Genomic DNA, 24,615 nt, shown 5'->3' with positions numbered 1-24,615 from the left:
TGTGCCAACTTGCTGTGTGTTAGCCACCCGGCGCTCTGCTCGTTGTTGTGAGCACACACACAACTGTGCAACGCCACAGTAAAAAAGGAGCTGCGACCGCACACAGCTCTTATCCTGTAAAGCTACGGACACAGGGCGGCCCTGGGCAGGATGTATGTATGTATGTGAAACTGCGCTAATCGGAGGTGCTGGGTGGGGGTGGGAAGGACAACAAACTAAACACAAAAAAGCAAATTCTTGAAGGAAGTTTCAATCGAGATGGAACAAGACAAGGGACACGTCAACGGTGGGCAATGGATGAGCCTGGTGACGGAATGGCAGCCCAAGGACGGGAACGAGCTACCCCGAGAGAACTTCCACCGTGGAGACGCAGCCAGCGCACGTGCACAGTGGCATCACCGCATATATTACCAGACTATCGTTTTTGCTTGCATGTTCACCACAAGTACGTGTGGTTTATGCAGACATGATGCCTTGCAAAAGGTTTCTGTTTGGCGTTTGAACATCTTAACACAACTACTTTATTGCCAGAAAGGGTAAGAACTATTCTTATACTTGTGTAATAAACGACTGAACCACGATGTCTGGCTCAGTGTCCTTTATTCGGTTCGTGCTGTACACCCACACGGCTGTCTTTACTCTGTAGCTTCTCCACGGTGCTGACTCCAATGTCGGCCCGATCCACAACAGCAGCCCCGCTGCTGTTTCTCTCACACAGCCCCCCTTGGCTGTACTCGCTGCAACTCCTCTCTCTCTCCGCAGCTCTGACAGCCTCGTGCTGTCTCCCTCTCTCCCTCCGCAGCTCTGACAGCCTCGTGCTGTCTCTCTCTCTCTCTCTCCGCAGCTCCTCCTGGCAGCCACACCGCTGCCTCTAACACGCAGCCCTTCTGGCTGTCTCCTCTGCAGCTGCACACCACTCCGCAGCTTCCTCTTCTCTTCGGGGTTGGCTCCCGATGGCCGTCGGCGCCCCCCCCCTCTTCTCACTCGCCCGCGTGGCCTCACTCTTTTCCGCTCACACCCCGACTGCCTTCCCCTTCCGGTTTACCCGCTTAAGGACCCGAACCTTCCCCCCACGTCACATGACTCCACCCCCCGTGACGTCACATCCGGAAGGTCGCTTACGCCCGCATTACACTTGGATACTGACAAGAAAGGTCTCATGTTTTCATCATTTGTATTATTAACCATTGCATTAGCTCAGTCTGTAACGTGGGAGGGGGGACAGATGACGCCTTTTGGCGTCATCTGGTCGAACACCATATGAGACTAGGCTCTAAAGAAAGCTGTCTATGGTGTGGACCAATCAGTTTCAAAGACAATGCATAAATTATCAGAGTATTGTTTTTTGTTTGCATTTGACTGCAAGTATTGTGGTTAATGTAAACATGATTCCTTGCAAAAGGTGTCAGTTTTTGTTGCCAGAAAAAAAGGGGAAAAACCCTATTAGTATATTTTGGTACTGGCAAAGGAGGTCCCATGATGATGAGGGTAATTATCGTTAAGATGACCCGACTGTGGTGAGTTGCTATGAGGGTCGTATCTCCTATGGCAGCACATCGGCCACATTAATAATCAACAGCGTTGCGCAAGACTCGGAAGATAAATCCAGGGCAAAAAAAAAACCCCATTTGCAAATCACGTCAACACCTCGTTGCTGCTTTTGTGCACTCGCTAATTAAACACTTTTTAATACGCGGGGGGGGGGGGGGGCGGCGCGTTACGCGAGCGGGCTTCCTTCCTCTCCGCGGACTGCACCTGCTGCCTGTGCCATTGCCGCTGGGGAGGTCGTGAACCTTGACCGGGAACTGCTCCAGCTGCGAGAGGCACAGGTTCATCTTCTGCACGAGTGCGAGCAGCGGGGCCGTGTCGGGAGGATCCACGCCCCGGCCTGGCCCCTCCTCGGGGGGCTGCAAGTTGGGTGGAGGGGGTGGGGGTTGTTGACAAGGAGAGGAATTCGCATTCACGCAACAAGACAGTGGGCAGCGACGTCACCATAGCACTTGTGGGCCAGGCGAGGTGCACTGAGGCCATCACGTGGAAGTGTCGTAGGCTCACTGGCAGGCGGTCACGGGACAGACCGAGGTGCCAACTTGCTGCATATCTTAGCCGCCCGGCACTCCGCTTCATTGTGAGTGTCGCTCTTCTTCTGCCCTCCGCTGGCAAGTCGTCACAGAACAGACTCCGGTGCCAAGGGACAGCTACCAAAGACTAAGATGCCCCCCCCCCTCCGTATAGCCTTAACAGACTGTTGGGGAAACTGCTGTTAGCGAGCACCGATGAAGGCTGGCACGGCACACGGGGGGGTGGTGTGGCCAGCACCAGGCTCGATTCTTATGTTTACACACCAATGCGTTAGGGGTTTCTGGTCACGTTCCTTGCTGTAACCAGGTTTCTATTGTGTAACCCCGCATTGAAAATGGATATTCATTGTATGTATGTGGAACTTCTTTCGCACTGTACGTCGCCAACAGTGCTATCAGAGATGCGAGGGCAAGGACAACTAAACACAAAACGCAGTTTTAAAGAAATTATTTTTCAATTTAGATGATTTAAAAGTGCATAGCTCCAGTGGTTTCCTAATATCCGAAGGAAGAGCGCGTTCCAGACGGACGCAAAAACGCATTCGAAAGCGCCGCGCAATGCGGTGACCGTCTTTGTTCGATGGCTAGCCAAACATCCCCCCACTTGCGAGGAAGACCGGAGTTCGCGTGGCGATGGTTTGCGCTCCTTGCCGAGATCAGCCGCGGGGAGGGTGGGGGAGCGCCGGGAGGCAGGTTCGTTTTACCGGGCAGCCCATGAAGACGTGCAGAAAGCGGCGGCTGCGGGCGTGGCGGCATTCGCCGGGCCCACTCAGGTAGTGCAGCAGCTTGGAGACGGTGCCGCTGTGCTGGATCTCAAACGACGACACGTCCGAGTCGAGCACGATGCAGCGCATCTCTTGCAGGCAGTGCAGGCCCCCGTCCGGCTGCACACGTGGACGGACAGACACACAGGCAGGCGTGGCGGTTAGGGCGTGCGCGTGTATTTAAGTGTGCGCGTGCATCGACTGGACATCTGTGAAAAAGAGCTTTATAGATCAATAATCGTTTGATGGCGATGGTAATGGTGGCAAGTAATTTTAGGAGTGATTGTTGTGGGAGTGGTGGTGGAATGGAATGTTGTTGATGGTGGTAGCATTGATGTTGGAGGTGCTAGTTGTGGCGTTTCTAGTGGTGTTAGTAGTGGCGGAGGTAATGCCGTTGATCGTGGCGGTGTTTGTTGGCGGTGGTAGTGGCAGTGATTCTGGTGGTAGTGGCGGTGTTTGTCGCCATGGTAGTGGCGGTGGTTGTGGTGGTAGTGGCGGTGGTCATCGTGGTAGTGGCGATAATCGTGGCGGTGGTTGTGGCAGTGGTTGTGGCGTTGATTGTTGGTGGTGGTAGTGGCGGTAATCGTGGCGGTGGTTGTGGCAGTGGTAGTGGCGTTGATTGTTGGTGGTGGTTGTGGCGGTAGTGGCGGTGGTAGTGACGGTGTTGCGGCCGCACCTGCGAGTTGAGGTTGTGTGCCGCGTGGCACAGGCGCTGCAGCACCCCGAGGGCCGGAGTGGCGCTGTCGCTGGGCGGGTCGGAGCTGAAGTAGCGCTGCAGGAAGCGGCCGGCCTGCTCCTTTATCCACGCGCGGATCTTATCCCTGGGAACACACGAGGGCACATGCACACGGTAACCACACAGTGGCGTGGGACACACCGTTTGGTGTGTGTCGTGTGTGTCGTGTGCGTGACGTGCGTGTGTGGATTCGGTGCGTGCACGGTGTGGGCGTGGCACACACCGATTCGTGTGCGCCGCCTCCCGGTGCGCCCCTCCCCGCACGATCCCCTGCAGCCTCAGCCCCTCCGCGCCCACTCCCCCGGCCCCGCCCCCCTGGTTGGCGACCCCCAGCCCCGCAGGGGTGGGGGCAGCCACCCCGTGGAGGAGGTGCGAGGAGGAGGACGAGGTGGAGGAGGACGAGGGCACGGGGTGAGTGTGCGACGAGGAGGATGAGGAGGAGGCCGAGGACTGGGCGGCGTGCCCCGCCGATCGACCCCAGCGGCTCGGGTTGAGGCTCCCGAAGAACGACTTGGGAGAGGTCGAAGCCGTCGGGCTCTTGGCTGTGGGGGTCATCGGAGAGGTTATCGGGGGGGGTCAAGTGAGGGTCGAATGGGGGAGCGGGTGAGCAAGAGCGAGTAAGCGGGTGGGTAAACCAAGTGGGCGGGCGAGCGGGAGCGCAGCGGTTACCAGAGGCATCCCTCTGTCCCTCCTCCCGCGTGGGCGAGTACTTGGTTCTCCGCGTCGTTCTCTTGGGCAGACGCTTGCGCTTCAGCACGTCACTCAGCCGTCTGCACCGCACGCACATGACAACGCAAGTCGGCGAGGGATGGAGCCAGCGATTCGCCGGATGTGTAGCCGAGCGAGCGATTTGGCAAGCGGGCGAGCCGCTATAGGAGTGAGCGAGGGATTAAACGGGCGAGCAAGTAAACGGTCGAGCGAGCAAGCGAGCGTGCAAGAAGAGCGAGGGTCCGGGCGAGCAAGCGCGCACCCCTGCGTGGCGTAGTCGAGCGAGTCGTCGGTGCTGGTCGTGTGGAAGCTGGGCGTGTGCGTGTCGGACGACGGGCTCGGCGTGCCGGCCGAGGCGCACGCCGAAATGGGGGAGGGGGTGTGCCCCCCACCAACCGCCGAGGCGTGGGGGGCCCCCAGCCCCAGCCCCACGCCGATCGCCAGGTTCCCCGCGTCCTTCTGCGGGCTGGCCAGCGCAGAGTCCGACTCTGACAGCGTCTTCACCTGGTGCATCACACCTGGGCACGGAGACACGGCGGGGGCGGCAGGATGGTCACGATGAGATTGGTAGTGTAACTATGCTTAAGCCGATTGATTTAAATAGATCTCGATTTAAAGCTGCAGAGATTCATCTTCTTGGTTCTTTCGGTAAAGTCACGTAGAATGGAAATAATAAAAATAAAACATAATAAAATAATTCTCACGACGTTTCGGCCACAACGCAAGCAGCCGTCCTCAGGTGGAGAGCAGGTCTGTCGAGTAGACATTCAGACTCTGTCTACTTATTTCCATTCTACGTGACTTTACCGAAAGAACCAAGAAGAAGTTAAATATATCTTTGTGGGTGGCCAGGTGGATCAGAGATCTGGCACCACTGAGAACCTAGGTTTGAATCCAGGAAGATGCCGGTGATTAAATACAACCTTGTTTATTGGTTCTGCACTTAATTTTTGTAATTTCCAGCCGAGAGAATTACAATGACCGATTTTGACCATAACGCGACGCACGGCGCTCTACGTGACATGGACGGGCGGAACGTTCCGCTGACCCCACTGTGCACGATCGGTAACAAGAAGCAAATTTCAAATGAAAGTTCTGCGACGTCTACTTCCACGGACTGTTCTCCGAACACTAGGAAATGCAGCGCTCATCACCTCGTAACGTTCAGCATCACGACACCGTTAGCTCAACCGTTACAGGATTTGGCGGACGAAACTAACCGCGGGAAATAGAACGCCAAAGAGGTCGACTGTCAACTCTCTCTGGTGACCGCTGGCGTTGGGCAGTGGCGAGGTGGTTGGGAGGGGGTGGGGTTATAGGGCCTCCCTCACCTTCCCTCCTGAAGTAAATGTGGAATATGTCCGGCAGCTTCTGCATGAGGATCTCGGCCATCTGCAGCGCGCCCACCACCACCTTCAGGTCCTGGCTCGACAGCATCGACGCGATGTGGCTGCGGGGTCGAGACGCGACGCACGATCAGACATGGGGAGGTGCGACACGACCACACCTCGGTGGCTAGGAGATGTTAACTACCTCGCCTGGTATACAGGAGGTCGTGGGTTCGACCCCGATCCACATTTAGAATCAACATGCGTTTAGAGTATTTGGCTGCTATGAATTTCCACATAAGCCACTTCAATGAGCCATCATTTGTGGCCAGGTCACTTCTGAAAAAGTGCGATAGAACTTAGTCAGCTTTACCTGCTAAAATAAAAATAGTTTTAGTTTAAATAGTTTAGCTTCCACTGCTAACATTACCAAAGGTCAAAAGACAAAGGTCCCCCCGTGTAGCTCACACAGGCTGTTGGGGCAAGTGCTGTGAGCAAGTAGCCGCACCGATGAAGGCTGGCATGGCACACGAGAGGATGGGTGGCCAGCACCACACATTATCACCACCACCACCACCACCCACTCTCGATCCACCACCTCAGCCTTCGCTCCCGACACCACCACCACCACAATCATCTCCCACCAGTCTCCCCCCGCCCCCGCCGCCTCTGCCCCTGGCGCCCGCGCACCTGGACACGGCCTGGTTCTTGAGCACGTCAACGAGGAGCTCCGCCTCCGCGAAGTAGACGATGCGGAGGATGGCGCGCAGGCACTTGTGGCGCACGGCGGGGCCGGCCGACGAGCTGTAGGCCTCGTAGAGGACCCCGAACAGCGTGCGCACAAAGTTCTTGGCGAGCGCCGGCTCCGTGCGCATGAGCGCCGTGCGCGCATCGTCCGCGGGACGCGGCTCCAAGCCGCCCGCCGCACTCAGCCGCGTCGCGCCTAGACGGGGAGATGTATCAATCAATCGTAGTTCATTGATCGCATGCACAGTGAAGATGATGTTATAGCGGGTGCAGCGAAATGCTGAAGTTCTCAGCTCCAGAACATTGCAATCGAATTACCAACAAATAAACAAACATTTGAAAGAAAAAAAAAATCATTAAATATCCGAACGAATCCAAATTACAACCAAATAACACTAACAATAATCCAAATAACAATCTGTGCGTATATGCATGGGATGAATGAACTCACAAATATACTACGAATGACATGTACAACAATATATATTCCAGTGAGCTTTGTCGAGTATATGGTATGTAAATATTCAGTGTAGCTAAACAGGATATAAATTGGAAGTGCCCATTGCTCAATGTCTCTATATACATAGGACAGCAGCGTTGACTGTGTTTGTGTCTGTATGTGTGTTTGTGAGCGAGGGTGTATGTGTGTGAGAGTATGTGCAAGTGTGTTTGGTGTAATATACATTTTTTTTTAAAGGCTCACTGAGCTCCATAGCTCTTTTCAGAAGCGGCTTGGCCACATGACACACAAAGTGCTTGCCACAAACGAAGCACACAAAAACCTTTGCTGATCTCATCAACGAGCACAAACCATCACCACGTGAACTCCGCTCATCTTCGCAGCAGCAGCAGCGGCTTTTGCCTGGCCATCGAACAAAGACGGCCACCGCGTCACACGGCGCTTTCAGATGCGCTTCTGCGGCCGTCTGGAACACTCTTCTTTCCGATATTAGGAAATCAACTAGATTGAAAACTAATTTCTTTAGAACTCCTTTTTGTGCGTAGGTTATTGTTCTCTTCCCCCACACCTCCGTTTAGCACAATTGGTTATGTGCGGTGCGAAAGAAGTTCAACATACACACAGTCACACTAACGTAGGCAGAGACGGAGCAATGAAATCAGCTTGAGTGCACGAGGCTCGATGGAATGTTGCATCGCGAGATGGCGAGAGAGATGGTTGCGGCCCGGGAAGGCCTTTAGCCAGCAGTGGATAGAGCACACGGGGGGGGGGGGGGCGGGGTGGCGGCAGGGGGGTGGGTGTTCACCAGAGGTCGCAACAGGGTACCCGATACCCGTACCCTACCCGATACCCGGCTACCCGGCCGAGTACGGGTAGCCGTGTGCGACCCTGGTGTGGCTGGATACGGGTAGGCCGTGAGTCACTGGTGAGTAACCGTTTGTCACTCATTTCGGGTAGGGTACGGGTAGAGAACGGGTACCCGTACCCGGCCGGGTACAGGTACGGGTACCCATTTGCGACCCTAGTGCGGCCGGGTACGGGTAAGGAATCAAAACCTGTTTGCGACCTCTGGTGCTCACCGGGCGCGAGGGGGTTGGGCTTGCGCTGAATGGGACGTGCGGTGCCGGTGTCCTCGTTGATTTGTTGCATGGAGTTGAAGTCGATGGTGTAGACGCGGCCTAGCGTGGACAGGCTGATCTCGTCCTCGCCCGACACGTGGGCAGCCTGGCCGCCCGTGACCGGGGGGGGGGGGACGGGAGAGGGTGGACACAGCAATTCATTAACGAACTGAACCATTTCATTTACCGGTTCAGGGCTACCGAGATATATTGCTCTTTTTCAGCAGTGACATGGCCGCAAATGATAGCTCAACGAAGTGGCTTATCACGTAGAAATTTATAGCAGCCAAATACTCTAAATGCATGTTGATGTGCAGGGAACAAATGTGGAGGGAACAAACGGAGGACCCGGACAAAAATCCACGCGACAACAGGATCGACAGAGAGACATGCAAACTCCAAATATACAGCAGGCGTCAGATTTGGGATCAAACCTCCAACCTCCTACATAACACGCGAGGTAGTTAACACCTCGCCAACGTGGCCAGATGATGTCAATTAGCAAGGAAATGCACAAACGAATGCACAGTAAACACACGCAAACGATCACGTGATACAGGGGACGCCCGGCTCACACTTACACCCCAAGCGAGTTGAATCCCTTGCTTGGGTTTCAAGCTTAAACCATTTAAACCCCACGTTCTATCACCCGGGAAAGAGTTTTAATGGATGTCGCGCTTAACTCCTCGGAGCACTTAAGCCCTCCTCTCTCTCTCTTCTTGCTCGTGCGCCGAGACGCCGCTTTGATACAATCAGAATCACCGATCATGCAGATATTAGCCAATCAAAAAGAAGGGGGCGTGTCACATGACGATATACTAACCAATGGGATTACTCGATCCATGGATCGACTGGCAATGAAATTAAAAGACACACCCCCTTTGGGCAACACCACGCCTCCTGTGTGGACAGATCTTTGACCGGTGGTTTCGTTGGGGGTTGTATTAACAGCGCCGTCACCTCGATGATGCGGCAGTCGATGTGCGAGTAGGCGTGCCACGCGCCGCGGTCGTCCCTCCACTGCCAGGAGGACGCGTCCGGCGTGTGCGCCCCGCCCTTCTTCAGCATCGCGTCCACGCCGAAGATACCGTCCCGCGGCAAGCATGGCATCAGCTCGCTACGAGACACACACACACATACGTGGCATCAGCTTGCTACGGCGTGCACACACACACATGGCATCAGCTAATTGCAATTTCACACACACAGCAAACACATTGCATCAGCTTGCTAAAGCACACAAACGCGGGTACACACAGAATCGGCTTGCTACGGCACATACACACAGTACACACACAAACACATGGCATGAGCTCGCTACAGCACACACACACACGGTACACGCACACACCTCTGATTAGCACTGTTGGCTACGTACGGTGCGAAAGAACTTCGACATACATACAGGGCATCAGCTCACTAGGGCACTCAAACAGTAAACACACACAGCATCAGCTCGCACGGCAAACAGACGGTACACACACAGCACCAATTCACACGTGGCATCAGCTCGCGACAGTGCACACACGGCATCAGCTTGCTATGGCACACACACATGGTACCCGCAGACAGGTACACACGGCATCAGCTCGCTACGGCACACACACACACACACTTCCACATTCCCATGGCAGGGGCCAGCGTGTCCACGGCAGGGCCACTCACCAGATGAGCGAGGTGAGCTCGTAGAGCTCCTGGGGGCTGCGAGCCACCAGCTCGATCGTCTCCTGGTTGCTGCTGTCCGACGTCCCACACAGCAGGAAGCTCAGAGTCTCAGCGATGTCTAAATATAGGCACACACACACGCATTAGCAGACGCACACGCTACTATACGGACTCACACAGGCAAAGACAACAACCACCATTCGCCATTAAGTGGCAGCGCTGTCGCTACGGCACTCGTGCTAGGCTAAGTGCAATTTGAGGCCACGTAAAGTGTCGAAGGTTTGCTGGAAGGAGGTCACAGGACAGATCCAAATGCCATTTGGTTGTTTGACCGAGATGAAATAGCGCACACGCATGCACTTGTACAAATGAAGGCCGGTACGGCACACAAGGGGGTGGGGGGGTGGCCAACACCATCACAGCCTTCGTCTCCCCAGCGCTGTTCTTACACGACCTAGGGGAGGCCACGGACTGCTTCAGATCACCAGTCACTGGTGTTGGCTGTGAGCGGAAATGGAACTCGGGTCACCGGGTTCGTGCCGCAGCGTGTGTACAGGCGTGTGGATGCGAGTGGTCCACTTTGGCGCACAAGCAGCACTGCGAGCTGCGTGTACGCCCGAGTACGTGTGTGAGAGTACGTGCGTGTGTGCGCGTGCCTCGGACTCACTCTGGTGCAACACGCCGTGCTGTGAGCTGTGTGAACGCTCATTGACGTGTGTGCGGTTTGACGTATGTGTAAGTGCGTGCGTGCGTGCGTGCCGCGCACTCACTCTGGCGCATGAGCCGCGCTGCGAGCTGTGGGCAGTGGCCGCACACGACGGCGAGCATGCGCACCACCATGATGAACATCCCCGAGCTCAGCACCGGCGGCGACATCACCAGCAGCTGCTGCACGTTCGTCAGCAGCTCGTGCGCGGCCACCTGCTGCAACAGGGCCTGCACGCACACGCGGTGATTGGGTGCACGAGCGGAGAGAAGCAAGGTAGGTATGGTTTAGCGTGGGTTGAGTGGGTGGGTGGATAAGCGGACGAACGAGTGAGCAGGTTAGCAGCGCAGCGGGCGATCGGGTGAATGGATCAGGGAGCTGACAAGTGGGCGAGTGAGTAAGAGGGTGGGTGGATGACTGGGTGAGTGAGGAGGGCAGGAAGCATGTGGGTGTAAATTTGGGGGGTGGGGAACGCCCGCACCTCGTCGTGCTGGAAGTTGTCGACGAGGCGGGTGAAGCAGAGGCAAGCGCTTTCCACAGACTTCTTATCCTGAAACAAACACACAACAACAACAACACTCAACAACCATCTCCACCACCACCACCCATCCCTATCAACACATAACAACAAACAACACCCACCATGGCCTTCTGGGTATTAACACACCAATAACTCCTTCATTTCGACCTTTCCATTTGCTTCCACCGCACCGGAATGGTTGTTTACGGATTATTTGATGCTTCCTGTGGTCGGAATCTCCCGGTGTGGTTTACAAGTGGCACCAGACCACGTTTAGGATTCTTAATGATTCAGCGTAAATACTCGACGCAAATACGGCAGCAATTGAGCAAATATTACATCGGGATCTTGATGTAATAGCGTCTTGATATGGGCGGCAGGGTGACGCAGCGGTAACGCTCTTGGCTCACAGCGAGAAACTTCTGGGCTAGACTCCAGAATGGAGCGATTTCAGTGTGCAGTTTGCATGATGAAATAATAATAGATGTTCCGCTTTCTGGCAATAAAACAGTTAAGATGTTCAAACACCAAATAGAAACCTTTCTCAAGGCGTCAAGTCTGCATTAACCACACGTATTTGTGGTGGACATGCAAACAAATGTGCTCCGATAGATAATATATGCACCGTCTTTGAAACTTGACTGGCCTACACCAAAGACAGCCTTCTTCTTAATGGGCTTGTCTCACCACCAGTGTTAGACCAGAAAACGGCAAAAGGCCAACAGCACGGAGGCAATACACGCATCAAAGTATTCAGAGCTCAGGCTGAGCAGTTCAATCTAAAGGCCGCCACATGCCTGGTGGGAGAGGCGAGCGGAGAGAAGGGGCAGGGAGTCGGAGACGAGGTGGAAGTCGTCCGTGGTGACACTCTGGCAGCAGTTGGCGGCGATGGCGAGGGCGTTGCGGTGAGCGCTGATGCTGAAGAACTCCAGGTAGAGGAGGCTCGCTGCCAGGCCGCCCTGATCACACGCGGGCAGGTGGGAGAGCACAAATGCACACACGGACGTGCAGGTGAGCACACGCGTACGGGCATACACACAGGGCAGGTCAGACAGGTGACGGTACACACACACACACATGGGCAGCCGGGTACGTGAACATACATGTGCAGGTATTGCTATGCAAATGTGGGCACATATACACACACACACAGGCGTGCATGCCTTGAATATGAGGTGTGACGTGGGGAGGAGGTAAGTTGGTGAGGTGTTGTGGAGGTGCAAGGGGAAGGCGTGCCGAGGTGGTGAGGAGTTGGTGAGGAGTTGGTGAGGAGGTGTTCTGGTTGCCGAGGATGTGCGAAGTGGGTGGGAACGCGTGCGGAGATGTGTATAGGTTTCAGGTGGTGGTGAGGAGGTGGTGGTGAGGAGAGGGTGAGGGCCTCACAGCCTGCAGCACGGCCTTGCTGTGTCTCCGTGACAGCATCTCGAGGGCGGTGAGCGCCTGTTCAGCCACGTCCATGCACTGGATCACCTGCAGCTGTAACAGCCACAGCGACCACAACCGTATAACTACCACGAGTAACAACAACCACGACCTTCACTGCCAACAAACAACAAGATCCTGAGTGGCGAGACAAATAATCCAAGCCGTATCACACGGCCACCTTGTTTAACACCGCGATGAACGGATCTCCTCTAGTGGACGACGATGTCAAGATCTTGATGGCACAGGGTCTTGATATAGGCGGCAGGGGAGCGCAGCGATAACACAGCTGCCATTCGCCACCAAGTGGCAGTGACGTCACCACAGTGCTTGTGCCAGGCTAGGTGCACTTTGAGGCCGTCACGTGAAGTGTCGAAGACTCGCTGGCAGGTGGTCACAGGACAGACCCAGGTGCTGTGGGAAAACTGCCAAAGACAAAGATCCTCTGTATAGCCTTAACAGATTGTTGGGGCAAGTGCTGCTTGTGAGAACCTATGAAGGCCGACACGGCACACGAGGGGGTGGGTGGCCACCTGTCTCCGGAGTGGCAATGTTAACACACCCCACCAGGTACTCATTTGGGGCTGAGTCGATCTAGGGGAAGCCCAGAACCGGTTCAGACAATCGTCACTGGTGTTGGTTGTAAACGGGAATCGAACTCGGGTTCCTGGGTTTCTAGCGTGGCACATTAACCGTTGCACTACCGCTCCGCACAAACTACCACCACCACCGACACCTGCAGCCGCAAAAGGAAGAGCGTGCAACTTCACCATCACCGCAAATAACTGTGCCCACCCACCGCCACCTCTGCCGCCCGCCACCTACCTTCTCCACCAGTGCGGGCACGGCCTCCACCACCACCGCCGACGAGCGCGGCAGAGCCTCCATCATGTACGTGAGGGCACGGCACGCGTGGTTCATCTGCTCACACGCGCACAAACACAAAAATCCCCCGTGTAGACTTAACGGACTGTTGGGGCAAGTGCTGTTAGCGAGCACTTAAGGCCGGCACGGCACCCGAGGGGGTGGATGCCTAGCACCACGCCCGGCTGCCTGTCTCCCTAGTGGCGGTGTCTACACACCGCCACTAGGCTGAGTTGGCCACGTGTGGATAATGAGCAGAAATCGCCACTCGTGTTGACCACGAGTGGGAATCAAACCCGGGTCAGCGGGTTCGTAGCTCAACGCGCGAACTGTTCCACTGGTGCTCCCCACGTACATGTGCACACACACAAACACTAAGAAAATACAACGCGCGTACAAAGGCACACGCGCGCACACACATATGTACACGTATAAAGGCATTTTATACGAATGCACGTGTACACGAGAATACAAACCTATATTATGGATATTGGTCGCGAAAGCCTACGTGTTAAACAACTACATGAATAACGTACACAGACATCAGCCCCCCTTGTCTTTAACAGACTGAAGAGGCAAGTGGTGTATGCATGATGAACTCCTTTTGCACCGTACGTAGCCAACCGTGCTAATTGGAGGTGCGGCAGGAAGGACAACAAACGAAACATGAAAGTACTTTGGCCGAGGGCCTCTTAAGTCCAGCAGCACACGAGGGGGCGGCGAGAACCACACTTGGCCCCCTTCGTCTCCCCAATGATGATTATTTACACACCGCCCCAGATTCTGAAATAATTAAGTCCGAGTCGACCTAGGGGAAGCCCAGGACTGGTTCAGATATGTCAGCGCCGTTGGCCGCGAGCAGGAATCGAACTCGGGTCGTTGGGCTTGTCGCGCAGTGCGATGGCCACTACTCTAAATTTCGATTTAAAGCTTTCGTGACTGCAGAAATTCATCTTCTTGGTTCTATCGGTAAAGTCACGTAGAAGGGAAATAACAAAATAAAAAAAATAAAACATAATAAAATACAATTATCACGACGTTTCGGCCACAACGCAAGCATGAATGAACGCTGTCTTTCCGACAGACCTGTTTCTTCACCTGAGGACGGCTGCTTGCGTTGTGGCCGAAACGTCGTGAGAATTGTATTTTATCATGTTAAATTTTTTTATTTTATTATTTCCCTTCTACGTGACTTTACCGAAAGAACCAAGAAGATGACCACTACGCTACCGGTCTTCGCACAAATGCGCGCACGCACACACACACACTAATAAAATACAAACGCGCTGTCCAAGGGACAAGTACATTCCTCGAGCAACACACAATCACCGTCACGATGCACATGCGTGTTCAAACAGCCATGACACACAGGCCCCTATATGCAAGCGCGGCCACTAAACCACGACTCCCCTCGGCTTCCAGCGTCACTCACCATGTCAAAGTTGTGCTCCATCTGCAGCAGGCTGATCTGTGGAGCCGAAGAGAGGGGGGGGGAGAAGCATTAGGGTCATGGGTGGACTTCAGGGGTTAAGGGTCACGATAACGGTACCAGTTAGAGTTTCAGGTGTAGTGTTACACCTGCATGATCATAGCTGCCCACACTGTAACGTTTTTATTTTACCAGGCAAGGGCCACTGCCTATCACAAATGATAGCTCAACGAAGTGGCTTATCGCGTGGAAACGCATAGCAGTAGCCAAATACTCTAAACATGTGATGTTGATTCTAAATGTGGAGGGAAAAACCGCAGTACTCGGAGAAAAATCCACGCGACCACGGGGAGAGAGAGAGAACACGCAAACTCCAAATCTACAGCAGCAGGCGTCAGGGTCGGGATCGACCCCACGACCTCCTGTACACCAGGCGAGGTAGTTAACATCTCCTAGCCACCTTGATGATGATGATGACGATGAGAGAGACACGCAAACTCCAAATATACAGCAGCAGGCGTCAGGGTCGGGATCGACCCCACGACCTCCTGTATACCAGGCGAAGTAGTTAACATCTAGCCATCGTGATGATGATGATGAGAGACACGCAAACTCCAAATATACCGCAGGCGTCCGGGTCGCGATTGAACCCATGACCTCCTGTATACCAGGCGAGGTAGTTAACATCTCCTAGCCACCGTGGCGCTGCCCGTGCCACGAAGTTGCCCGCGCCATGCCGCCGCCCGCATTTTGTGTACCAGCGCGGGAACGACGCTCTTGACGGGGAAGCCACCCAGCGTCTCCTCGTTGCCCATGACGAGGAGCTGGCACATCTCGATGACGGCCTGCAGCTGCTGGGACTCGTCACCCGTCGACTGCAGCCCCTGCAGTAGCTGCTGCGCCTTGGAGCCTGAGCAAGATAAAAAAAAGACAAAGGTACCCCCCCCCCCGCAGAGTCTTAACAGACTGTTGGGGCGAGCGCTGTTAAGCGAGTAGCGCCTACGAAGGCCGGCTTGGTACACGAGGTGGTGTGTGGCCAGCACCACGCACGGCTGCCTTTGTCTCCCTAGTGGCGATTGCTTGTAACACACCGCATGAGGTACTCATTCGCGGCTGAGTCGACCTAGAAGAGGTCCAAGACCGGTTCAGATTTTCGTCACCGGTGTTGAGTGAGAATCGAACTCGGGTCACCGGGTTTGTAGAGCAGTACACTAACCCGCTACACAACCGCGCGCACGTGCGCGCGCACGTGCACATACACACGTACTTACACATATGCAAAAACAGACAGATATACGTACGTGCGTGTGTGTGCGTGATAACTTGCACACGTTGTGTATGTGTGTGTGCGTGTACGCGTGTGTGTGTGCGTGTACGCGTGTGTGTGTGCGTGTACGCGTGTGGGTGTGCGCACGTGCGCGCATTGCTCACTGGTGCCCGTGCCGATGGTTCGGTGGAACAGCTGCTGCATCCTCGGTCCCAGGGAGCCAAAAAGGTGAGGGGGCAGCCCCCGGGCCTCCAGCAGAGCTGAGAGCAACACACACACACACATATATATATTACACACACACATATATAAATACAACTACATTCGCTACTCAGTGGCAGTTGATAGATCGTGTGGGACAGACCCAGGTGTTATAGATTAACTGTCTGACATGACTGGCATATTCACCACCTGTCCTCCCACAATGTGCCACCCCTTGCTGTGTTTTAACTGCCCAGCGCTCCTCCACCTTTGGTTGTTGCTAGGGGGGCGGTTGCCTACGAGCAACTTTTTGGTAACGGTTGTCTGCAATTCCACCCGCCACAAAGTCCTCCCATTCCCCATCAAACCTTCCTCACACAAGCCAGTTTGGTTAAAACCCAGGATGGATCATTGGCAGGCCAGCCTGAATGTGTTAAACATGCACAGGCACTCCTGTGCATGTTTAAAGGGGTTCACGTTTCACAAGCAAACAAAAGAGAGGGCTTGATTATTGCCAAGAAAGCTCAGAACTTTACGTGGAACAACAAACCAGGCAGCTTCCACACAGTGTTACACAGCGAAAGGAATGATAACCATGCCTCTGCCCCAGTCGTATCGTTTACAAGTTGCAGTTTTTAAACATTTGTAATTTCGATGAAAGCACATCAGGTGTTTAGGCAAAGCCAAGACTACAATAAGCAGATGAGGAGGGACACTGGGAGGTGAGCAGGGATGCACCTTGTAGTCGTCCCATGTCCGAGTCCTCCGATTCGCTCTCCCCGGACGTTGCCACGCCCACAGCGCCCAGACTGGATCCGGAGGCTGGACACGCGCACACAGGGGCACATGGGCACAGGGAAAGCACGGAAAACACGGCGTTACCAGGGTTGGTAATGGCACCATCGTCACCCCCTGCTACTACCTCAGCCAAATTTGATAAAAAGAAAAAAAATAGGGCACGACTAAAAATGTATTACAAATACCCAGTTCCATTGCTCAAGGGTTGGGAGAAACAAACTCATGCTAAGAGGAAGTATGTGCTCCTTCGCTCTCCGATGACATCACGACGTGCGGCGTGGCCTAGCGCGGAGTGGTGCGTCGTGGTTTTGTTGTGTGGCTTGAGGTGGAGCACAATTATTTTTATTCTTGCTGCTGCTGCTTTTCAGCAACGACAAACGCGCGTCGGGAAGCATCGCCCAAGTCTTGCACGTGCACGGTTTTCCATCCCATTTTTATTATCACGACCGGCCCCCCTTGGTCTTGTCCACTGCCAGAGTTGCCTCTCCAAGCGGCGTCGGTTATCTGGGTTGTTCCACCAGACTTCACTATGCTGGTTAGTAGTGGTTGATGAACGCTGGGAAGGTGGTGGGGGGGTGGTGTTGAGAGCAGTAGCCAGAGTGCTTCTCATTTATTCTAGATTTGAAGTTTTCATGACTGCAAGGGTCCATACTCTTTGGTTTTTTTCGGTAAAGTCACGTTGGTTAAAAATAAAAAAAATAAAAATCACGACATTTCGGAGGCAACACAAGACGGAAGCTTGTGTTGCCTCCGAAACGTCGCAATTACAATTATTTTTTACCTACGTGACTTTACCGAAAAAAACCAAAGAGTGTGCTTTTTATTTAATTTGCCAAGGACGTCAGCCGTGGCTGATAGTCGGTCGGGTGCAGGGGGCAGTGCGTTTAACCGCTACACCACCGGGCCGCCATCTCAAAAGACGACAGACTCAGCGGGCATATTTATTTCACACCGAGGCAGTCGGAGGAGAAAGGGAAGCTCTTGAGATGAGTTCCAGACTGCAGGGTCAGCAGAGATTTGAGTGACCTACCACCGAGCACAGGTGGACTAGGGGCTTCGATAGAAAGCTTCGGTTGCTGGAGCAGAGTGTGTGGAGGGTAGTCGAGCAAAATAAAACACACGATGCCACGCACCCACACGCGATGCCACGCACCCACACGCGATGCCACGCACACACACGCGATGCCACGCACACACACGCGATGCCACGCACACACACGCGATGCCACGCACCCACACGCGATGCCACGCACACACACGCGATGCCACGCACCCACACGCGATGCCACGCACACACACGCGATGCCACGCACACACACGCGATGCCACGCACACACACGCGATGTCACGCACCCGCACGCGATGCCACGCACACGCACGCGATGCCACGCACACGCACGCGATGCCACGCACACGCACGCGATGCCACGCACACGCACGCGATGCCACGCACACACACACGCGCTGCACACCGAGACTGCTGTGCCAAAGCACCTACGGAGGGACTCCGCGGCAGCGCACGAGAGGGGAAGGGGTGTGGGCCAGCACCACGGCCGGCCACCTTAGTCTCCCCCGTGCTGACGCTTACACGCACTCTGGGGTGGAGGGGGGGAGGAGCACCCACCGGCGGCTCCCTGGGGGGCGTCGTCCAGGGGCCGAGCCCCTCCGGGCCCTGCGCTGCCTCCACCGCCTCCTCCTCCTCCGCCGCCGCCGCCTCCGCCACCTCCACCTCCTCCTTCCTGGTTCCCATCGCTGTCGGCCATCTTGTCCTGTCTGCGCGATTCTGCCACCCCACCCCCGCGCTTGCCCAGTCCAGAGCCGCGGCGGCTACGGGGGGGGGGTGGGGAAGTGGTGGGTGGGATGTCAGTGCACTCAACCACACACAAAGCTTCCCCCACATAGCTTTTACCAGGCTGTTTGGGGCAAGTGCTGTTAGTGTAGCGAGTGCCTATTACGGCCGGCATGGCACACGAGGGGGTGGGTGGCCAGCGCCACGCTCAGCCGCAATCATCTCCCCAGTGCTTACATTTGCACAACGCACCGGGTACTTATTTAAGGCCGAATCGACCTAGGCGAGGCCCAGGACCAGTTGAGATATTCGTCACCATTGTTAGTAGCGAGTGGGACTTGTGCGAGTCAGCGTGCGAGTCACCGTGCGAGTGGTACCTAGTGCTAGCACACGAGCCCGTGGTTTTGAGGCGAGTGCTCCTCCGTAGCCCGGGGAGCTCCAATGGAGGGGACTCGCTCCTCTTCTTACTGCTGCCCTTACGCAGACCTACACATGCACACACGAGCAGGCATTCGTAATGGCCACATCACAGACACCAAGTTCCTGGGTTTGAGACGTGGGTCTGGGGCACCACAGTGGCGAGATGTTAAATACCTCGCCTGGTAAAGAGGAGGTCATGGGTGCAATTCCGACCCTGGGCTGCGAGCGGGGGGGTGGGCAGGGCGGTGGGCACGGATGTGGACAGGGCTGGGGGCAGGGCTGAGGAGGGCTGTGGGCAGTGCAATGGGCAGGGCTGTCAGCTGGCCTGTGGGCAGGGTGGTGGCCTGGGCTGTCGGCTGGTCTGTTGGCTGTGGGCAGGGCGGTGAGCTGGGCTGGGGGCAGGGCTGTGAGCTTGGCTGTGAGCTGGGCTGTGGGCATGTGGCTGTGGGCATGTGGCTGTGGGCATGTGGCTGTGGGCATGTGGCGGTGGCCATGTGGCTGTGGGCATGTGGCGGTGGGCATGTGGCTGTGGGCATGTGGCTGTGGGCATGTGGCTGTGGGCATGTGGCTGTGGGCATGTGGCTGTGGGCATGTGGCTGTGGGCATGTGGCTGTGGGCATGTGGCTGTGGGCATGTGGCTGTGGGCATGTGGCGGTGGGCATGTGGCGGTGGGCATGTGGCGGTGAGCATGTGGCTGTGGACATGTGGCTGTGGGCATGTGGCGGTGGGCATGTGGCGGTGGGCATGTGGCTGTGGGCATGTGGCTGTGGGCATGTGGCGGTGGGCATGTGGCGGTGGGCATGTGGCGGTGGGCATGTGGCTGTGGGCATGTGGCTGTGGGCATGTGGCGGTGGGCATGTGGCTGTGGGCATGTGGCTGTGGGCATGTGGCGGTGGTCGTGCTGGGGGCATGTGGCGGTGGGCATGTGGCGGTGGGCATGTGGCGGTGGGCATGTGGCGGTGGGCATGTGGCTGTGGGCATGTGGCGGTGGGCATGTGGCGGTGGGCATGTGGCGGTGGGCATGTGGCGGTGGGCATGTGGCGGTGGGCATGTGGCTGTGGGCATGTGGCGGTGGTCGTGCTGGGGGCATGTGGCGGTGGGCATGTGGCGGTGGGCATGTGGCGGTGGGCATGTGGCGGTGGGCATGTGGCGGTGGTCGTGCTGGGGGCATGTGGCTGTGGGCATGTGGCTGTGGGCATGTGGCGGTGGTCGTGCTGGGGGCATGTGGCGGGGGCATGTGGCGGTGGGCATGTGGCTGTGGGCATGTGGCGGTGGTCGTGCTGGGGGCATGTGGCTGTGGGCATGTGGCGGTGGGCATGTGGCTGTGGGCATGTGGCGGTGGTCGTGCTGGGGGCATGTGGCGGTGGGCATGTGGCGGTGGGCATGTGGCGGTGGGCATGTGGCGGTGGTCGTGCTGGGGGCATGTGGCGGTGGGCATGTGGCGGTGGGCATGTGGCTGTGGGCATGTGGCGGTGGTCGTGCTGGGGGCATGTGGCGGTGGGCATGTGGCGGTGGGCATGTGGCGGTGGGCATGTGGCGGTGGGCATGTGGCGGTGGGCATGTGGCGGTGGGCATGTGGCTGGGGGCATGTGGCTGTGGGCATGTGGCTGTGGGCATGTGGCGGTGGTCGTGCTGGGGGCATGTGGCGGTGGGCATGTGGCGGTGGGCATGTGGCGGTGGGCATGTGGCGGTGGGCATGTGGCGGTGGGCATGTGGCTGGGGGCATGTGGCTGTGGGCATGTGGCTGTGGTCGTGCTGGGGGCATGTGGCTGTGGGCATGTGGCGGTGGTCGTGCTGGGGGCAAGGCTGGAGGAGCGGCTAGGGGTGGGGCTCACTGGCGAGCTTCGCCTGCAGCCCGGAGGGTCCGGCCCTCGTCTCCCTGGCGCCCGTCGCCACGGAAACGCCGGGTGGCGCCGACAGCGAGAGTGCAAACGCCGCGGCAGCAGCGGCTGCCGACGTCGATGACGACGCAACAGCCAGCCCCTGTGGGAGAGAGGAGGGGGAGAGGAGGGGGAGAGGAGGGGGAGAGGAGATGAGGAAAGCAACAAACACGTTCTGCTCAGATGTTCCCACCGGCCTCTGGCAAACTGCCTCCGATTCTGATGCTCACCTAAAACTACCTCAACATGACTTCATCATCAGTATAACCAGAATGATACGTCTGCATCATCAGCATCTTTGTAACCATCATCATCTCATCTTCACCCAGACCCATCGCCCGGGAGATCTTGGCAGCACACGACGACTATCTCCAACACAGCCATTACGAACCTTCCTGCAGACACACGCGTGCACACACACACACACCCCCACACCAGCTCACCTGCCCACGCTACCACCGGCCATTCTCAGTTCCTACGACTCCTCGGGGGGTTCGGACCGAGGTCAGCTTGAGGATAAAGCTCAGATGTCACGCACCTGTGGGGCGGCGCCCAGCGATGACGACGACGACGATGCCGCCGCTGAAGACGACGACGCTGCTGCTGCTGCTGCGACAGTCGCGGTGGGTGAGGAGGTGGCGGCGGCAGTGGTGGCGGTGGCTACCGCTGTCGACGACGACGATGAGGAGGGAGGCTGCCCAGGAGGCGGCGGAGGTCCCTGAGCCGAGCTCAGCCGCAGCTTCAGCAAGTTGGCGCTGGGGCTGACCCTGGGGGACACGGCTGACGATGACGACGACGAAGATGACGACGAAGACGACGACGACGACGAGGATGACGAGGAGGAGGACGACGACGACGATGACGACGAGGTGGCCGAGGCCGTCACGTCCGTCGCCTTGGCGTTGCCGTGAGTCAACGGCTCCGTGGCGATTGGAGCGGTCGCTGCTGCTGCCGCTGCCGCTGCGGACGATGTTAGCAGTGACGACAGCGGCGGCGGTGTCGGTGCCGAGGACGAGGAGGCTGCGACGAGATGGGGGGCAGCGCCGGGCTTGGCCCGACGGTGGCTGGAGGTCGTGCGGGAGGACCCACGACCTTTGGCCTGGTGCTCCTTGGTCTGAGGGAGGTCGAGGAGAAGAACAAGCGAGGCAGAAGTTGCCGGCTGTTGACGCCACGCTCGACCGTGCCGGAAGTTGGGATGCACAAATAGTGATTGGTGTTGGGGTTGTTGGACCACCGAGTGAGTGGTGCCACGAGATATTCTCAACCCCTGACCCGTGGAAAGGATGTGACGCTTCATCGCATTAATTGAAACATCGAAAGCATATATGCCTTAGCTCTGTCCATAGGGTCATGGTGGGAGGTCGTGCGTTCGATCCAGACCCTGATGCCTACTGTATATTTGGAGTTTGTGTGTTCATTCTTCCCGTGTTTGTGTGGATTTTTCTCCGGGTCCTCCAGTTTTTCCCTCCACATTTATAAACATGCCTTTTAGAGTATTTGGCTGCTATAAATGTCCACATGATAAGCAACGTTACGGAGCCATCATTTGTGGCCAGGTCGCTTCTGAAAAAGAGCTACATAGCTCAGTGGGTCTGACCAGCTAAAATAAAAACAGTTTAGTCTAACGAAGGCTCTCATAAAAGAGACTATTCAAAATGAAATAAAGTGTTGTTGTCTTTACCCAGAAAGACGACCGTGGAAAGATATAAAAAATAACGGCCAAAACATGGCGATGAAATCTAAGGGTCAATTGGGCGAGCTGCCTCGCCCAAGGCAATGACGTCACACGTCACGCGTGCGCGCAATCGCGGTGACGCCACACGGCGTCATCTCGCGACGCTCCTTGCCACGGCGCAAGTGGGCGGCGAGCGCGCACACATGTGGCGCAGCGATGCGTTCAGCCTGTCGCGCAGGAGTGGGCGAGCGCGCACACGTTTGGCGCAGCGATGCGTTCAGCCTGTCGCGCAGGAGCCCGACGGATCGTTGCGCCTCGTGACCGTGAGGGACGGTGAGGGCTTGAGGAGGCCTTCTCATCCCTCCAGCAGCAGCAGCCGATGACGATGCACAGACGTCGACACGTCAATAAATCATACGTCACGTCGCCCAACAGCACCCGTTTGTTCCATTGTGGCAAATCATTCGTGTGTAGAATTTATGAGGAAGCCACTGGAGATGTGAACTTTTCAATCTCAATTGAAAACATATCTTTCGAACGGCTTTTTGTGTTTAGTTTGTTGTCCTTCGCACGCAGTTGGCTACGTACAGTGCGAAGTAAGTTCTACATACATGCAAGATATCCTCAGTGTGAAACTCCCTTTCCACCTATCCATCCATGCTGTTCGTTCACTCCGTGCCCCTTGCTCAGGTCCAGGCTTACGGCCTTCCTCATCTCCTCCTCCTGCTCCCTACGCCTGCCGGCCTCTCGCTATAAAATAAGCGATCGGCATCTCAAGACGCGGTTGTCTTGAGGTGCAGTCACAGCGAGACGCTACGTAAATCCACACTGCTATAACTGTAGTGCAAGTAATTGTGACTGTATTGCAATGAATGCATTGGTCATTGTGATGACTGCGCTGGTATCGCACCTGCTTGAGTGCGGCTCCCTGGGCTGCCCCGGGCGTGGAGGAGGAGGAGGAGGGCGCGCTGGACGCAGACTCCGTCACGGGTTTTGTCACTGCTGCTGCTGCTGCCTCCTGCTGCTGAGCTGGCCTGGGCCGCGACGCCAGCTTGGAGCTTCCCACTCTAAATGAGGGACAGACGCAGACACTCTGCTCGCTCGTTCGACTGCTCCTTCATTTATCGGCTCGACCGCACTATTGATCGTTTATTTATATGGTCGCTCGCTCGCTCGTTTTCGCATCAATCGCAAAGACGCTCAGTTATTCAGTCGTCTTCCATTGAAGGTTCGACCGACTGCGCCATCCGAACCGTTACAACTGTTTGCACCAGGCATTCACGCAAGGCTGAGTCGACCTTAGGGGAGGCCCAGAATAGGGTCAGATATCACTGGCCAACGATGCGATCTGTGGCCATAAACCAAAACTAAAATCGCTGGTGCGTAGTGCAGTGCACGCTAACATCCACACCACCGCTCCCACAAACACAAGCATGCCAAGACAAAGATCCCCCCAAATAGCCTTAACAGACTGTTGGGGCAAGTGCTGTTAGCAAGCACCTAAGAAGGTTGGAACGCCCGGCGATGTTTACACACCGCACCAGGTACTAATTTGAGGCCGAGTCGACCTAGAGAAGACCCAGGATCGGTTCAGATAATCGTCACCGGTTTTGGCAGTAAGTGGGAATCGAACTCCGTCTACCAGGATCGTGGCGCAGCGCACTAACCACTACACACTCGCAGACTTGCAGACACGCAGACACGCGGACACGCGGACACGAGGACACGCGGACACGCGGACACGCGGACACGAGGACACGCGGACACGAGGACACGAGGACACGCGGACACGCGGACACGCGGACACGAGGACACGCGGACACGCGGACACGCGGACACGAGGACACGCGGACACGAGGACACGCGGACACGCGGACACGAGGACACGCGGACACGAGGACACGCGGACACGCGGACACGAGGACACGAGGACACGCGGACACGCGGACACGCGGACACGCGGACACGAGGACACGCGGACACGAGGACACGAGGACACGCGGACACGCGGACACGCAGACACGCAGACACGCAGAC

At 56.4% G+C, this 24,615-nt stretch overlaps 1 protein-coding gene across 2 annotated transcripts in view; it reads right to left on the bottom strand.

The window, feature by feature from the left end:
• The window catches only part of TRIP12 (thyroid hormone receptor interactor 12), a 50,546-nt gene that overhangs the window by 12,820 nt on the left and 13,111 nt on the right, over positions 1–24,615 (bottom strand). For both annotated transcript variants that reach the window (XM_078607144.1, XM_078607143.1), the window contains 25 exons: positions 23,489–23,645; positions 21,442–22,017; positions 20,859–21,006; positions 18,981–19,089; positions 18,439–18,641; positions 16,755–16,838; positions 15,980–16,075; positions 15,307–15,458; positions 14,552–14,587; positions 13,081–13,176; positions 12,217–12,309; positions 11,631–11,792; positions 10,795–10,863; positions 10,378–10,543; positions 9,608–9,725; positions 8,903–9,059; positions 7,904–8,048; positions 6,308–6,560; positions 5,621–5,739; positions 4,552–4,807; positions 4,251–4,351; positions 3,805–4,123; positions 3,522–3,666; positions 2,786–2,965; positions 1,756–1,907 (listed from right to left, as the gene is read on the bottom strand). In XM_078607144.1, the coding sequence (XP_078463270.1) occupies positions 1,756–1,907; positions 2,786–2,965; positions 3,522–3,666; positions 3,805–4,123; positions 4,251–4,351; positions 4,552–4,807; positions 5,621–5,739; positions 6,308–6,560; positions 7,904–8,048; positions 8,903–9,059; positions 9,608–9,725; positions 10,378–10,543; positions 10,795–10,863; positions 11,631–11,792; positions 12,217–12,309; positions 13,081–13,176; positions 14,552–14,587; positions 15,307–15,458; positions 15,980–16,075; positions 16,755–16,838; positions 18,439–18,641; positions 18,981–19,089; positions 20,859–21,006; positions 21,442–22,017; positions 23,489–23,645 (4,092 nt within the window). The remainder of the gene's footprint in view (positions 1–1,755; positions 1,908–2,785; positions 2,966–3,521; positions 3,667–3,804; positions 4,124–4,250; positions 4,352–4,551; positions 4,808–5,620; positions 5,740–6,307; positions 6,561–7,903; positions 8,049–8,902; positions 9,060–9,607; positions 9,726–10,377; positions 10,544–10,794; positions 10,864–11,630; positions 11,793–12,216; positions 12,310–13,080; positions 13,177–14,551; positions 14,588–15,306; positions 15,459–15,979; positions 16,076–16,754; positions 16,839–18,438; positions 18,642–18,980; positions 19,090–20,858; positions 21,007–21,441; positions 22,018–23,488; positions 23,646–24,615) is intronic.

This window comes from Lampetra planeri, chromosome 27 (genome assembly GCF_965212315.1).
Source record: "Lampetra planeri chromosome 27, kcLamPlan1.2.h2, whole genome shotgun sequence".
NCBI classification, from domain to species: domain Eukaryota; kingdom Metazoa; phylum Chordata; class Hyperoartia; order Petromyzontiformes; family Petromyzontidae; genus Lampetra; species Lampetra planeri.
Note: the sequence above shows the minus strand (reverse complement) of the source record. Positions and strands in the feature narration are given on the sequence as shown.